This window comes from Phallusia mammillata, chromosome 3 (genome assembly GCF_965637545.1).
Source record: "Phallusia mammillata chromosome 3, kaPhaMamm4.hap1.1, whole genome shotgun sequence".
In the NCBI taxonomy this organism is placed as follows: domain Eukaryota; kingdom Metazoa; phylum Chordata; class Ascidiacea; order Phlebobranchia; family Ascidiidae; genus Phallusia; species Phallusia mammillata.
In genome coordinates, this window is record NC_137254.1 from 17,570,254 (window position 1) to 17,585,771 (window position 15,518).

Below are 15,518 nucleotides of genomic sequence, written 5' to 3' on the forward strand. Positions count from 1 at the left end.
CAACAATTAACTTCTTGCGAGTATTCTGACTTATTATGTTCCCTCATGGGATGTTGCACTGGAAATGGAAAGTTTATGCGCAAGCAAAAATATCCTACTAACAACAAGATGTTGCACAGAACAACAAGAGAAACAATTAAAGGTATTGTTTATTGCAGCGGTTCCCAAACTGGGGTCCGTGAGGCAATTTTGGGGGGACCGCGAAGCGGTTGAAGTAATTCTATAATCTTATTTGGCGTCAGTTTGTGCCACTAAATAAGTTTAAATCAAAGTAGAGTTGAGAATCAACTGTCTCCATTGCTTAACAATAGCCTTTATTGAATGACAACTATCAAAAATGTAATTGTTCGCGCACAATTGTAGTACATTTGTCTTGTCTGTGATGTCACAAGCTGTGTTTGGATGACTTTTATGCGCAATTTTGCATAACTAGCTAAAATCCTGAAATCAACTTTCGTTTTTATGAAATACATGTTTAGGAAAATAATGGCAAAGGGACCGTTTTGAAAAAAATATGAAAAAGTTTGGGAACCGCTGGTTTATTGGAATACCTTGTGTTTACAGAAAGTACAAATTTTATTATTGTACCTTTAATTTAACCTATCGTATAAAATCAATCCATTACAATTCTTGATCTATTGATTCTATCAGTTTATTATGATGTCACACGAATGCACTGTAGGAATGTGATGTCATACATAAATTACACACAAGTAAGTGCAAATTTGAAGAGTTTTTTTACATACACACCACTACATCAAAGTTTAAATTTGTCAAGGTCAACGTTTGATTTCAGGACTGTAAATTGGCTAACAAAATTGCTTTATTCTTACATCAATCGCAAGGAGATATAAAATAGCAAGTTTACAGAGCTCTTCTGGCAAATGAATTTTTATTCCGACGTTTCGACGTTCTATACCACAGGTTATCAACCAGTGGGCCATGGAAGCATTTTGATTGGGCCACACCAAATAGAAAGCTTTTTTAAAAAAAGTACTTTCCTTTGTGTCACTACACTCAATTTTACAAGAATAATGGCTTGGGGAGGAATTGAGAAGGAATGTTTTTGTTTTGTTCTGAACCTATTTTATAGTTGTTTTCTTTCTATCTTAAAAATTTACTGGGCCACAGAATTTTTTTGCAATGAAAGTGGGCCACGAAAGAAAAAAGGTTGAGAACCACTGCTCTAGAGTCTAGACAGTCCTGTTTCGTTCAAGCTTTTTTAGACACTTGAACCGGGTATAGCCGATGTAAGTTGTCAGGAAAAAATAATATCCCGGCGAGAAGCCTTTTCATATGATTCGCAACAAATACACTAAACGTTACCAGGAATGAGTATTTTGGGTATAATATGCAGTACACTAAAAAACACTAAATAGTACACTAAAAATTCAACACACAGCGTGGCGACTGTAGCGATGTTGACTGTTTTAAGATTTATACCAAAAATAATATTTCCTTGTTTCTAATATCATTGGTAACACATATATACCTTTCGTTACTTAAAATTATTGACCTTTCTATCGATTCGTTTTTGTTGTTAGTTTCCTGTTTTGTTGCACTGGTGGATTTGAAAGTCGAAACGTTCCACATACACACTGCAACAAATGACAAAAAAACAGACACACCTGAAGTGAATCGGTAAATCCCTGGTCTATTTATTTCGTTTCTAAGAGTGCACTGTTAGGCGACTGTAGAACATAATACACCCAGAAATGACAGAAAAAGTTTTTGAAGGAAAAAAATTCACACCCACATACATACTTGCATGGGTGAATTACGATGTAATATAATTGTTCACATACAGAGACACAAGTTACATAAAGTACAATTTATTGCGTTGCCAAAAGACTGAAATACTGCAGGATGCAAAAAATCCACACGTACGCGTACATGACGAAGTTATTACTTGTACCATTGTGCCTGATCGCAATACAGTACAGCAAAGGTTAAGAAAACAACACCAGATTTGTGAATAAGGCGATATCGTCAAACCCGCTTGGTCACATTCACTGACTAAATTTCTCAAAAAGTTTTTTTTGACAAAATTTGTTATTACGACTTTTTCAAGTAGGCCTACATCGAAATTCCGAAGAGTGAGCAAGTGATCTTTGCTTCGGCGTAAACAAAAGATTTATTCGCAAAAACACATCTCGAATCGTGAATGGAACTTAGTATACCAACTGTGGTAGCTTATCTTAAAGCTAACTCGGTTACAGTTACCAAAAATATTTTTCACAGCAAAGCTGTCATGTGCTTACCGCAGTACCTGTTCAGCCTAAAGGACAACACTTATGTTGAACCAATCCACCGTTCATAACGATCAGCTATTTGCAACGACTATTTCAACCTCGTTTTTGATAAATATATCTGGTGTTTACAAGGGTACATAAGCTACGTACTGTAATTCGACACCTGCTACGACATTACAAATGTAATTAACCATTACGCTAGCTACTGCGGCATGCACAAACAGTTGATCAACAAAGCAGTGCCATAATGAGCAAACGTCGAACAATAAACAGTTGATCAACAAAGCAGTGCCATAATGACGAAACGTCGAACAATATAAGACGGAAACAACCTGTCGTTATCATGCCCCCGTCGTCTATTAAGGTTGCCAATCAGCCCTGCTGTTACCATGTTAGCGCTTATGATCACATCACAACACTACTTGTTTTAGTAACTATAACGAAATCGAAGACACGAAACAGACTTAACCATGGAGTCGAACCGGAACTGAACCAGTAAAAAATGCAGTCTGTTTTATATTTTGTGATTTTTTTTCAAAACAGCGCACTGAAGAATACGCGAGATAACACTTATATAGGGCGTGTCAAAAATAACAGTGCAGGGGAAAATCTCTTTTGGAGTTTCCAAAAATTTGAACCGATATAAAACCGCAAACCGGTTCGGACCGGATAATTTGTTCGAACCGGAACAAAACCCGAACCGAAATGACATGCGCGACTCCCTGGTCTTAACACTGACAGACTAAATGCTGCATTGCGTGTGAGCTTGTCACCCACTAAACTCCGACTAATCATCAAGCTCAGGCTTTACATCCTAATTTTAGTTCTTTTTCTATTGTGGTTTTGTCACAATTTAACAATGGTTGAGTAATTTGGTCCGAATCGAGGTCTATAACGGGTGATTTGGTTACGTGTTGTTTAGTTGTCCTTGTTGCCAAACGTGTTCTTTTTGCTTAAGTCTCTGTTAGAAACTGGCTAGGTTCATGTTAAAAAACCTACACAGTAAGTGCATTGGAGTGCATTTGTTTCCAGCGACTAGGTCGTTGTTACTTTGCGGTTTAAAAGATGTGTGTAGTTTTTATCAATTATGCTAATTTTGCCTGGACCTTTTGGTAACATGCACAAAATTTCACTGATTGTCTATAAAAGCATTGTTACATTAAAGTCAAATTACGAACTTTATCTGATCTCCAAAAAAGTACTGTCTTGCCGCTAATTTTGTAAAGATTTGGGTCGCAATGACTTGAACTGTTAAACGCTGCGATGTCGATTGTTCGGGTGATTCGTGTAAAGCAATATGATGTAATTTACGTAGCTGGTAGCTGCACTGGGAATGTTGCTAATATACGCAAACCGTTGTTTTAAAAATGAATAACATTTTGGTTAAAGAAGAGTGAAAGATCATTTGTTAATCAATTGAAACATGCTAGTGAAACGATGTAAAGTTACAAGTAATGAAATTACTTTTCCTTTCTCATATGATTTTGTTGGCAAATCATGACGATTTGATCAAGTGCAAACTTGACCATTTAGCATCAAGTTATGTTTTGAAATACTGAGCTGCGATATATACTCCGAAACTGTCTTAACATGGTCAAATTACTTGAATGTGATTTGGCAGTATCATACGCTAAAACCCCATGTTCTTTTTTGGGGTCTCTTCTACGCACTAAATTGATTCAATCCCAAATAGAAGTACAAATCTCATAAGTTTTGAAACTATTCCGAAACGTAAGTAAAATACAAAGAGTTGCTAAACTGGCGGAATCCGGCGCGTTAAAACTCCTATCTCAACTACCACAAGGCAGAAATCAATCCAACATCTAACTGTCTACAATGTCTAATGCTAGACCAAATGCTAATCCGCGTAACCTGGCTCCGCAAAAGGCAGTCAACTGTGCAACAATTGCCTTTTCGAACGTGTCCGATTACAAGCGCAATCATATTGGTCACAAACTTGTCAACAATTGGCAAATTGTGTTTTAAAGTATTGTTTACGATACAGCATTAACACAAAAAGGTATTCGAGGTACTCATGACGGCAAAATTAAATTGATTTTCGCGTTAATATGTTAGTATAATTCGAAAGTTTTTGTGTGCGGTCAAGTCAAAGTTGCAACACATTTATTTTAATAAAGACCTGCCATGGCAAATGTATACACTACTTTTGCACATGCTTTTAGACCCTAAGACACAAAGTATAAACCCCTTCCTTGCGGTATTTGCTCTACCGAAACATAAAACGGTTCTCTAAACATGCAAGAAAAAACAAAAATCCACGCAAAATGCCAGTATTTCTCTTGGGTTTGGTCTAGCATGGCGAAATCCATTGTAACACGACTCTTTTTAACTGTACTTGCCGGATTTTAACATAAATTAGTTATCACCGTCAACGACATTAACTCATTCCAAACCTATAAAATTATGATAGAACATACCAGACAGTACTTTATTGCTACAAAGCTAAAGACTTTGGCGAATTTATTTTGTAACTTGTTAACAAAAACGAATCACATGAAAAACACAGATTCACTTGCCAATCACAACAACTGAGAAGTTATTTAGTGGATGACCTATTGTTTGTGCCACTGATTACACACAACCCTAGATGTACCCCTGTGTATTTTTAATAATATATATCTATATGAACCAGAAATGTCGAATATTACGTTTGGTAAAATCGGCCAATTTTACAAAGATTCAGTTTTGACCGAAAACAATTTGCTGCGATTAAGCCGAAAAAGAATCTTTAGCGGCACCAATTTGAAGCGTGAACAAGTGCCGTTTCTGCTTAAATAAAAACGCGCCAATTATAATTTTGAAAACAATATCGTTTTTCCACTCCAGAAAAAAAGTCAGTAATGGGGCACAGTTTCTTGAATCGTTGTATCACAAGGGGTCGCTGTTCGAAAGGTCTGGTATCTGTTTGTTGAGCGGAAAATTGGTGTTGCTGTCTGCGGACCGTGATATAAGAATAGGGATGCCTGCATATTGCTGCGTGACACAGTGTAAAAACCGTGTGGGTGGACACAAATTTCCGACAAACCAACTGCTACTAAAACGGTGGAGGGTCGCTATAAAACGGGAGGCTTTTTCTGCAAAATCTCTATAGTATCCAAACTTAAGCTACGATGTTGTCTGTTTTGACCATTTTCTACCCTCCGACTATGTGTCAATTAGTTGTGGCCCAAGTGGCAAAATTAAAAGAAGAATACTAAAAAAAGATGCCGTTCCTTCAGTCTTTCCGTTTAGAAAAAGAGCAGTGCAGAGAAAGAGCAGACAGGATTTAGAAAGCCCTGCATTAGATTTTGTAGAAGTTGTAGTAGATACGGATAAATCTGCTCGGTTGGAGAAAACTTCTTTGACAAAAAATGAAACCACCTACTGCACTCAACAAATACAATGCACTCTCTTGAATCTTTGAAAGATGATGCAAATGCCATTCAGTATTACACTGGATTTGATGATTCTTCCCATTTTGACATGTTTTTTAATTTACTTGGTCCATCTGCTTTTCACTTAAACCACCAATGTGATTGTTTGACACCACAAAATCAACTCTTCCTTACAATTCTCAAACTGCGGCAAAATAAAGATCACAAAGATTTGAGCTTTTTGTTTCAAGTTTCAGAATCAACAGTTTCTAAAATCTTTGTCACTTGGATCAATTTCCTATGGTTTCAACTAAAAGAGATTAACATATGACCTTCGTCAGAAGTAGTAAAACAAACAATGCCTGCCAATTTTTACAAACATTTTCCAACAACAAGAGTCATTTTAGATGCCACAGAGATACCAATAGAAAAACCTGAAGCTGTTATTGCACAATCTCAAACTTTTTCCACATATAAAAACAAGAATACAGTCAAAACACTTATTGGAATAACTCCTAAAGGAACAGTTTCCTATGTTAGTGACTGCTATGGTGGCTCTGCTAGTGATCATCAGATTGTTGAAGACTGTGAGCTGTATTTGGAAGCAAGCCAACGATTTAATGCAAAAGAAAGTATAATGGCAGACCGTGGGATAATGGTTCAAGATTTGTTTGCAAATTTTGATGTTTTTGTGAACACTCCTACTATGTTAAAAGGAAAATCTCAGCTGGAACCACACGATGTAATTAAAGACAGGAGAATAGCCTCAAAGCGTATTCATGTGGAACGTTTGATTGGACTTGCAAAAACATACAAAATATTGAAAACCACCATTTCACATCAACTGCTTCCCCTCATTTCCAGAATTGTTTTTGTTTGTTTCATGCTTACCAATTTTCGTAGAAATATTGTCAATGATGCTCAGTAATTTTGTTCTATTATCATACCACTGAATTGTATATGTTATCCTACCACAAAGTGTATGTTCTGTTGGTGGTTATGTACTTTTTTTTTACCATTCTGCAATTTGATCCTTGTATTTCATGGTATAACTTTTATTTTTGCTCTCTTTTAGGTAGTTTGAAAATAATATTTCATAGTGGATTTGTGGATTCACATCAAAAATACAATAATTACCAACAACATTACGTGTTTTTCTTACATAGCACATCTCCCAAAAAAGGTCTCCATTGTGTGTCATAGAAGTCTTTCAACTTAGGCAACATACAGTTCTCAAAATAGTTGACATTAAACATAATTTTTTGCACAAACATATCACAAAATGTATACACAATAAAATAACAATATGGTTTCTTACATATTGCAAGTTGACCCTGAACTTGTTTATAGTATTTGTGGCTTGTTTTGAGCTGAAGGGCACCCAAACTGGCTTCCAAAAATGGAAAGCAACTGTTTGCTTCGATCTTAGAGTTGCGGCCATTATATGGACATTTAATTTCAACAATGCCAGCATAAGCTAAACCATCAGGTGTTGCAGCTAAATAGGGATAAGACACACTGATAAAAAGACCACAGGGAAGAACTGCAATTCCTGAATCTTCAGAAAACTTTGTTAAACCAATTGACTCATATGTCTTTCCATGAATAATGGCACAATGGCATCAGTTATATTAATTATGTCTCCAAATCGTTAAGCTGTTAGCCGCCACTCACGTCGAAGGTGCCATTCCTTGCACTCACTTTGCATGACAGTCCTCCTTTCAATTACCTTTGCCTCAGTTTCAGATACCTGATAAATAAATGATAAGTATGAGATAGACACACAACACAACTATTTTTTGCCATGTATTTTTTATACCTTCAATGACTTTTCAACCCAGTATTCATGGAATGGCAAAACAAAATAGTCATGATCAACAGTAGCAGTCTTTAAGTCAGCACTTCCATAAATATGCCTTATGCTAATGTCTTTGGATGATTTGCTACAGTAATTGATTACTGTACTTCTCACAAAATCTTGGTAACCGGGCATGTTGCGAAACCGCTGTGGCCTTGGGTCATCATGCTCCTTCCAATGGGAAGGAAACAGTTTCGATGTTCTCATTGCATTACCTAATTTACAGAGATTTTTATTGGATATGATTATTGATATTGGATATGATACACTTATTTCGGTGTCCAAAAAGCAGTGTAAAGATTACAAAACCACTTTACCTCTTTGTATCACTCTGGGGTGGTGAAATGATTGTAGTTTTTCAGTACAACTTGGGTTTATCCAAATTTCATGCATTTCAACAAACCTGGCCAGCACCATTGCAATGGCGGCCAAATGTTTGCATGTTCCATTGGGTCCCTTGCCAGCTGGGCACTCACAGGTGGTGTTAACTATAAACCCTTCTAAATTTAAACTTAATTTTACATTATATGACACTTGCTTTTTCATTGAAGCTCGTACTACTCCACTGACATATGTAAGCAGCTTTTCTGAAACTGTGCTGCAAGCTTGGACATGATAAGCTTCCACTAACAATTTCCCTTTTTGTATGGCTTTAATATCATTGTTGCAAATGTTGTCTGCTGCTGATCGAAGCTTGAAATAATTTTGAATGTGAATTGTTGAAATTTCTGATATTTTTGAATCTTTTGTAAGCTGTTGATATCCACATCTAGGCCAGTACACTGTACTAGTACATAACTGAGCAACTTGGACAGATGACACAAAGTTCTGATTTCTGTCATATGCTTCCAACCTGAACAAAAAAATACTTGTGCTTTTTCTCAAACATTCCTCAACTATACGTTTCCTCAACATAAATCGGCTATGTATATTCCTGTACATGCTTATTTGCATTCTGTAAATACCAGTACCACTGAAAAACCAGTGTTATTTTTCTTTATTTTTATCTCTCTAAATCTAAACTATTCTTAATAAATGAATAAATTACCTGTTTATAAATTCAGTCTTTTTACCCGTTGTTTTTGCACCTCTTTTGCACAACTCAAGTTTTAGTTTGGCAACGGTCCATGCTGAATACATGATGCTACGATGTCGATTTGTTAGCAATAGGGTGCGACGCTAGAATCACAACTCCAGTCAAATTTGACCTTTTGCGCAGCGCCACCTTGTGAAAAAATGTGCCCCATTCATGGCCAGGGTGGCAACCAAGGATGGCAGTACGGCACGGTACGATGGTCACCGGAGCGTACCTCCATACCAAAAGCGTACCGTACCAGTACGCGCATAATAATTGTTGATTAAACTGTCATTTTGAATTGTTACTTTTTGCAGATAATAATAAAATTGTCTGGAACTTGAATTTAAATTGTTTATGACAGGATTTCATTCCAATGTCACTGTATCAAAAGAGGACTCGAAATGTTTATGACGTCACTACCTAATATGTTTGTGTCTACGGGCTGACCGCTATGTTAAAGGAGGATTACAAGCACTTTAGGCCTAGTTAAAAAAAGATAGTTAGTGTTTTAGTATCTTTTGCATCTATGGTTGGACTTAAAAAACATGCTGTTGAAAATAACACATAGTCGCATCATTTAAAGATTTAAAACTGAATTTTCAGTCAAGACTTCCATTTCTTGAAGCAACTACAAATGCAGTTTGTTATTGTGCTTGTCAAAAACAGTCGCTAACATCTTATGATGTTTAAAGTGAAACGTTAAGTCTATAGGAAAACCTAAATCCATTTCAATTCCTTAAAAATATATATTTATATATATTTATATAATAGATGTTTGGTACAAACTTATGTCAATGATGCAACTATTCAAGTTTGATGCAACTTGTAATTACACCAGAGACCAAAATATGAAATGCTTTTCTGGTTTGAGTATATCACCCTTGTCTTAATAACTGGACAAACAACATGGTTAACATTTTTTACTATCGTTTTGTTACTTGCTCTGTGTAAAACTGTAAGTCATCCTTAATATATTAAAAATACAACAACTGTTTAACCGTATACTTGCCTAATATTACATAAACCATACTGCTGGCACTATACCTAACAACTAATTCTACTCACCATTTCTTCCTCGTGTAGTGATGGAAACTTCAGCAAACAAGAGCTGACACCTTCGTTTGTTAGCCAATTCCCAATTTTCTGTAATGTGGCAGCCTGATCATTCTACAAAATACAAACTAATTTACCTAGATATTTGCGATATGTGTTTAAATAATAAATGTTTAAATATTATGGTATGTCTGTTAAGTAAAATTCCTACTGCACTTAATCAAAACTAATTGTATGGGCTTAATCTGATTACTTTTGATTTTTTACTAGTTGGGAATAGGTGCTATGTACACTCCAGCTTATACACAACAGGGCTAAATCCCAAAAAATCAAACCAAACATTGTTTGCTTTTTGGGCATGAAAATGTCATCTTGCAGCAATATAGTGTAATACAAATACAAATGTTTTGCTCAGTAAACGTTATTATACCTCTATTTATTACAAATATACAAAATTTTCCTGTCATACTTTTCTTTCACTTTTATAAGCTTTGAATTGTCCAAAAGCCCTCGTCTCATGTCACAGAATCTCTGCTTTAATAACTCAACCCAAGACTCCTGTTACATAAGATACTTTACCAAACTTTCAAGGTAGTGCAAAAAACACATTATATATAGTACAAATAAACCTTACAATTGGATTTGCTGAATTGTTGTCTGCAAGTGAGGGATATCCCTTTACAAGGTCCAAACAAATCGATATGTATTTGAGTGGGGATGGGACATATCTAGAACAGCAAAAAAAACATTTATTGAAATAATTTTTCATTGCTACAACGACAACATGTCAAATACCTACATGTCATTGGCACTTAAGGTATCAAACACGATTTGTACAATCTTGTTTCTCACTGCTTTTGTAAGCGGTTTGCCTTCAGCAATCACATTTTTTATGTGCAATGGTAGAGGAGGCAACTTCAGTTTTGCAACCCATGTTATCTCTTTATCTTCAAGTTGAACATGATTCATATCACTACTACTGGATGCAGCTTCACTCTTGGTACCAGTATCACCTTCTGTAATATATCCAAATATTTAATATCTTTGTTTAGTTGTTTACACTAGAGATCATTTTTATCATGGCATAAACTAAGACTGTGTGTTTACCTGATTCTTGTAGTAGCAATTTACATTATCAGGTAAACTTTTAGCATCTATGACTTCATGCCAGTCCTCGAAATCCTTGTCGTACACTTGAACATACACTGCTTTATTAAGATTAAATGTACTTAATAGTTTGTCAAATAAACATTCTTTGTCTGTCACGCTGACCAGTAGTTATTTGTATTTATAAGTTACGTGATACTTGAATTCCATGTCCTTTACATCTGCAAAACACTACACACTTTCCCAATTAATTACACAAAGGCAAAGAAGGTGCATACCATTAAGATAATAAAACTTCTCTTCCCCATTTTGAATAACATTTTTGGGGTTGTAATCTTAACAACATTACATTAAAAATAAGTCTGGACAGATATATCATTAAAAAATTCCACACACAACATATCGTATAACTGAAAAACATTTAACTTCACGATAACCAATCCTTCCGAACAGCAAACTCACCTCTTTACCGGGGCACACTTTGCTGATTTCGCAAAGCAAGCACGTGCAGAGGACTGAACCTACATCCGGGAGCTTGTCATAAAAATCATTTTGAAAACCAAAGTTACTTGTTATCGTTTCTTTCACTAAAAGTTAAATATTTTTTACAAATATTAAACCATTCTTATGTTAATGTTTCATTCTTTTCTGTCAAAACGCTTTTCACATGCAGGTTAAATCATCTTACTTTTGAAGGCAACTTATTATTTCTCAAAACAATTTGAAACGTTTACACCACAACTCTTTTTGTGAGCTTAAATACTCTTTTCTACAATTTAAATGGTATTGATCAACCGCAAGAATCGCAAAACGGGACTAAACCTGCACAAAAAAGAAAAATTCACCTTGCCGCTTGCTGGGTTTCCACGCGTTTGTAAACAGGCGAGTTTTGTAAACATAAACAACATCCACGTTATAATTAAAACCTTGCGTTTCCAAAACCCTTTGTCCGGTTGATAGTGTATGACTGCAAAAAACAGGCTGTTTGTATTAATTTGTGTCGATTCAAAGTCATCCACACTTTCTTGTGAACCCTAATCACGAAAAACGCTTGAAGCTGCAGCGCGTTCAGCCAGCTACCAATCGTGCCCTTCACCCTTGCGCTTCATAACGGAAACAGTAGTGCTAAATGGGCGGAAACCAATTTGAAAAAAATTGTTTTAAGATTTGATCAATACCAAAACCACAAAATGACGACAATTTATTCTTGCAAAGTCACGAGTAAAACCTACCTTCATGGTTAGTATTTTTTGACCAAAAAGATGGAAAGTTGTCACAGCATGTATATTACAACCTTAACCATAGTTGTAAGCATGGGATCTTCCATGCTAAGAAACATAGCGTGGTATTTTTTTACCTTGGTCCGCTTTACGGTTGTTTGTTTCCACGTTTTAGGAAAACAGGTAGATAAAAAATCGCGAAAAAGGTGGATGCGAATTAACAGTGCATGATGGAGTTGGGCCTTGGTAGAGAAGCATTTTCAACAATCAGTTGTATGTTTGGTATGCCTCCCTCAACCGTGCAAAGCAGTTGGAAGATGCACAACAAGAATGTACCGAATGCGTTTGGGGATATTGCAGAAGAACAGTATAAAGCTGCTAGAAAAAAAATGAGACAGTTGTTGCAGGAAGAGGGTAATTCTTGTGATGATGTCATAGATGTTGTGGTATCATATGATTGCACCACAGAGGTTTTAAATCATCCCATGGTGTTGGTGTTGTGATGTCATTCGATACTGGTGAAGGTTTAGATCAGGGGCGGGCAACTTCTCCAGTCGGCGGGCCTGATATGGGAAAATGAAGTACTTGGCGGGCCGGATTCCTGAATCGACACATTAATCGCGTATTTATCCAGTGATTTGAAACGGATTTTTGACCACATAAACCAGGGGTGGGGAACCTTTTTGTTTATAAAGGCTACCAAACGATTTATCGACACTCGTGTAGGCCGCATAGACTATTTTCCAGGCCAAGGGCAGTGATGTTCAAACTTTTTGACTTACAGAATGGTCGTTTTGCTATTTCCTCGTAGTTTGTAGGACTTACAGTCTCAGCTAATTAAAATTCCTCACTACATTTTCATCTTCACTACAACATTCAGGATTTATTTAACCTAGAAATTGCTGAACCTGGAGTTTTTGGTAGTCCTAACTATGGAAATCGCTTTATGTACCACTATGGGACCACATGGGTCTTGTTTAAAAACCGCTGCCCTGGAACTAATCAAAAAATAATCTGCAATAAAGTCAAAAATACGTTTCTGTCTATTTTTTTTCAGCGCCTGGTGCAGTCGGTTATATCAACATCTTAAAAATGTATTTTGCCATCGAAAGCCGCACTTAGTGCCCTAAAAGGCCGCATGTGGCCTTTAGGCCGCAGGTTCCCCACCCCTGAACTAGGCTATACGTGTGGAAACAAAGAAATCCGTTAAAGTAGGACACACACAAGGTTGGTAGTTACGTCGTAACAATGGACGTATGGTGCAATGGTAACAACGGCGGGAAATTTTTTTGCTATTGGGGAGCGTTACTGTGCGTTACAACTTTAATTTGACGTAGTAAGCAAGTAATGGGGGATTGCGGCAGACTGTGGCCGCGGGCCACATTATCATGTAAGACCGGAAACTGTCCGCGGGCCGGATCCGGCCCGCGGGCCGTATGTTGCCCACCCCTGGTTTAGATGCTGTTGTAATAAGACGTGTGAAATATGTAAGAAGTTTGTTCTGGATAAAGATTCTTCAGAATATGAAGAGTGAAAGAAGGACCATATAGTAAAAAAGGCGTAAGTGTTTTTGCAACCATGAAGGTCAAAGTACAAGCATGGAGACAGCTGCAGCAAAAACCCCTTTGGTATCGCTCAGTAACCAAACACCAAATGCGCTATACTAAAATACTACGCAATGGGGACAACAAAACTATACACGCATTAAATGAAGTGCGTTGTGAAGGAAGTGAAGACAGAAACACAAATTTATACGCTGCAGACAGTGCACACTGTTTCGATCTATAAGCAGTATAAGGTCTCATCAGTGCAGTAGGTGACGAGAGATCGGCCGCATTGGCTAGTATAGCCATTCAACGGCACTCCAGTTTGTTGGGAGCAACATGGTAAAAAAAACATGCATCACCTAGTCTAAGCGATGCCACAATTGGGCACACAGCACAGATGAAACTGGCTCACAGAAATTTATACGTAAAGGCAATGCTTGGATTGCAACAGCCACGCTATTTACATTGCAACATGCACGTTTTGTGGCGACAGATGCGTTGGCCAAACGAAAAATACGTTTGCAACAAGGTGGCGTAGTCATCGTGCAGCATAGAAAAGATTTTCCATCACACAGCACCAACACAAGAGTGACAAAGCCGCGCTTTTTCGCCATTACGAACAGAAGCATATGTCTGCGTTCGTTAAAAAAACAAACATCGCACAATGTTTTTCGGCCACTTTTGCACATCAACCTGTGCTACAAAATTTAGATATGGCCGAAGCAAAGTGGTTGGCGTTGATTAACGCCAAAATAAACATCCAACGCATGATACTACCGCGTGTTCGTTGAATTTGTTTTCTACGCATTCCCCCCTCAACCCAATTACTCTCTTATCTTTTTCTGTACTTCTGCCTTTTTTCTGTTTTGCAACACACCTGCAGCAGACTTGACAGTCCGATAGTAAACAGCTCGGCGTTCACTCTGAAAGGTTTCTTCACCAGTTGCATGTTATACTGGCAGCTTGTTTTAGTATTTTATTGTTTTTACTGTTTTACTTTTCCTTCCCTTTTTTTAACAGTAATGTATTCGCTTACAGGAACTGAAGATGCCAAAACTTTTTCGTGAAATATATGTTCCGTGTAATACTGTGTACAAGTACGGCTTATTCTGTTTGGCCTAGGGCAGGGGCGGGCAACTTCTCCAGTCGGCGGGCCGGATATGGGATAATGAAGTACTTGGCGGGCCGGATTCCTAAATCGATACATTAATCGCGTATTTATCCAGTGATTTAAAACGGATTTTTGACCACCTAAACCAAATACATTCAAGAACATCACAAATACAATACAGTTCAAACAATCTAACTGATATAACATAAATTATTCACCACCGCAAATTTAATGCATACACCACAGACTTAGATACTGCTGAAACACTGAAAGCAGGCCACACACAAGGTTGGCAGTTATGTCGTAACAATGGTTGTATGGTGCAATGGCAACAACGGCGGGAAAGTTTTTTTGCTGTTGGGGAGCGTTACTGACCGTTACAACTATAATTTGACGCAGTAAGCAAGTAGTGGGGGATTGCGGCAGACTGTGGCCGCAGGCCACATTATCATGTAAGACCTGAAACTGTCTGCGGGCCGCTCAAAATCCCGTCGCGGGCCGGATACGGCCCGCGGGCCGTATGTTGCCCGCCCCTGGCCTAGGGTTTATTCACTGGGTTTTAAATTGTATTGATGTAAAGAACAGTAATTACCGGAAAACTGCCGAAAGCATCGTACTTAACAAGTCCAAGCACATTCTAGACAACAGTGCCAAGTTGCTATTGTCACGCGGACTGAATTTTGTACCCACCTCTAAATGGAGCAATGGTCTTCGCGATAAAGAGTGGACAAACTTGCATTCCAACATCCGGAATGTCGAATGGGCAAAAATATTTGAAGAGGAAAGGAAATACCAACGTGAAATAACCGCTTTGCCACTTGGTTAAACTTTTTGCGATAATCAAGAATTTTTGCAGTTTGAAACAATAAATGCTTCCAGGGCTGCCAAAGCTTGGGTTTTGCCCCAAGATCTTGGGTT

General features: G+C 37.4%; 1 protein-coding gene and 3 pseudogenes across 2 annotated transcripts; 2 read left to right on the forward strand and 2 right to left on the reverse strand.

Annotated features, from left to right (window-relative positions):
• The first annotated feature begins 5,654 nt into the window (after window positions 1-5,654).
• LOC145219755 (uncharacterized) lies at window positions 5,655-6,640 on the forward strand (annotated as a pseudogene).
• Window positions 6,641-6,647: 7 nt separating this feature from the next.
• Window positions 6,648-8,558, reverse strand: LOC145220576 (uncharacterized; annotated as a pseudogene). The gene is made up of 3 exons (XR_013858220.1): window positions 7,802-8,558; window positions 7,446-7,699; window positions 6,648-7,376 (listed from the first exon to the last, which is right to left on the reverse strand). The product of XR_013858220.1 is annotated as an uncharacterized LOC145220576 (transcript).
• Window positions 8,559-9,139: 581 nt separating this feature from the next.
• On the reverse strand, window positions 9,140-11,357 carry LOC145219756 (uncharacterized). The gene is made up of 6 exons (XM_080087074.1): window positions 11,185-11,357; window positions 10,723-10,808; window positions 10,415-10,631; window positions 10,250-10,343; window positions 9,628-9,729; window positions 9,140-9,190 (listed from the first exon to the last, which is right to left on the reverse strand). Exons 3-6 carry the CDS (start codon window positions 10,582-10,584, stop codon window positions 9,140-9,142), a joined length of 417 nt encoding a protein of 138 aa, XP_079943200.1. The 5' UTR covers window positions 10,585-10,631; window positions 10,723-10,808; window positions 11,185-11,357.
• Window positions 11,358-12,172: 815 nt separating this feature from the next.
• On the forward strand, window positions 12,173-13,730 carry LOC145219757 (uncharacterized; annotated as a pseudogene).
• The last annotated feature ends 1,788 nt before the right edge of the window (window positions 13,731-15,518 follow it).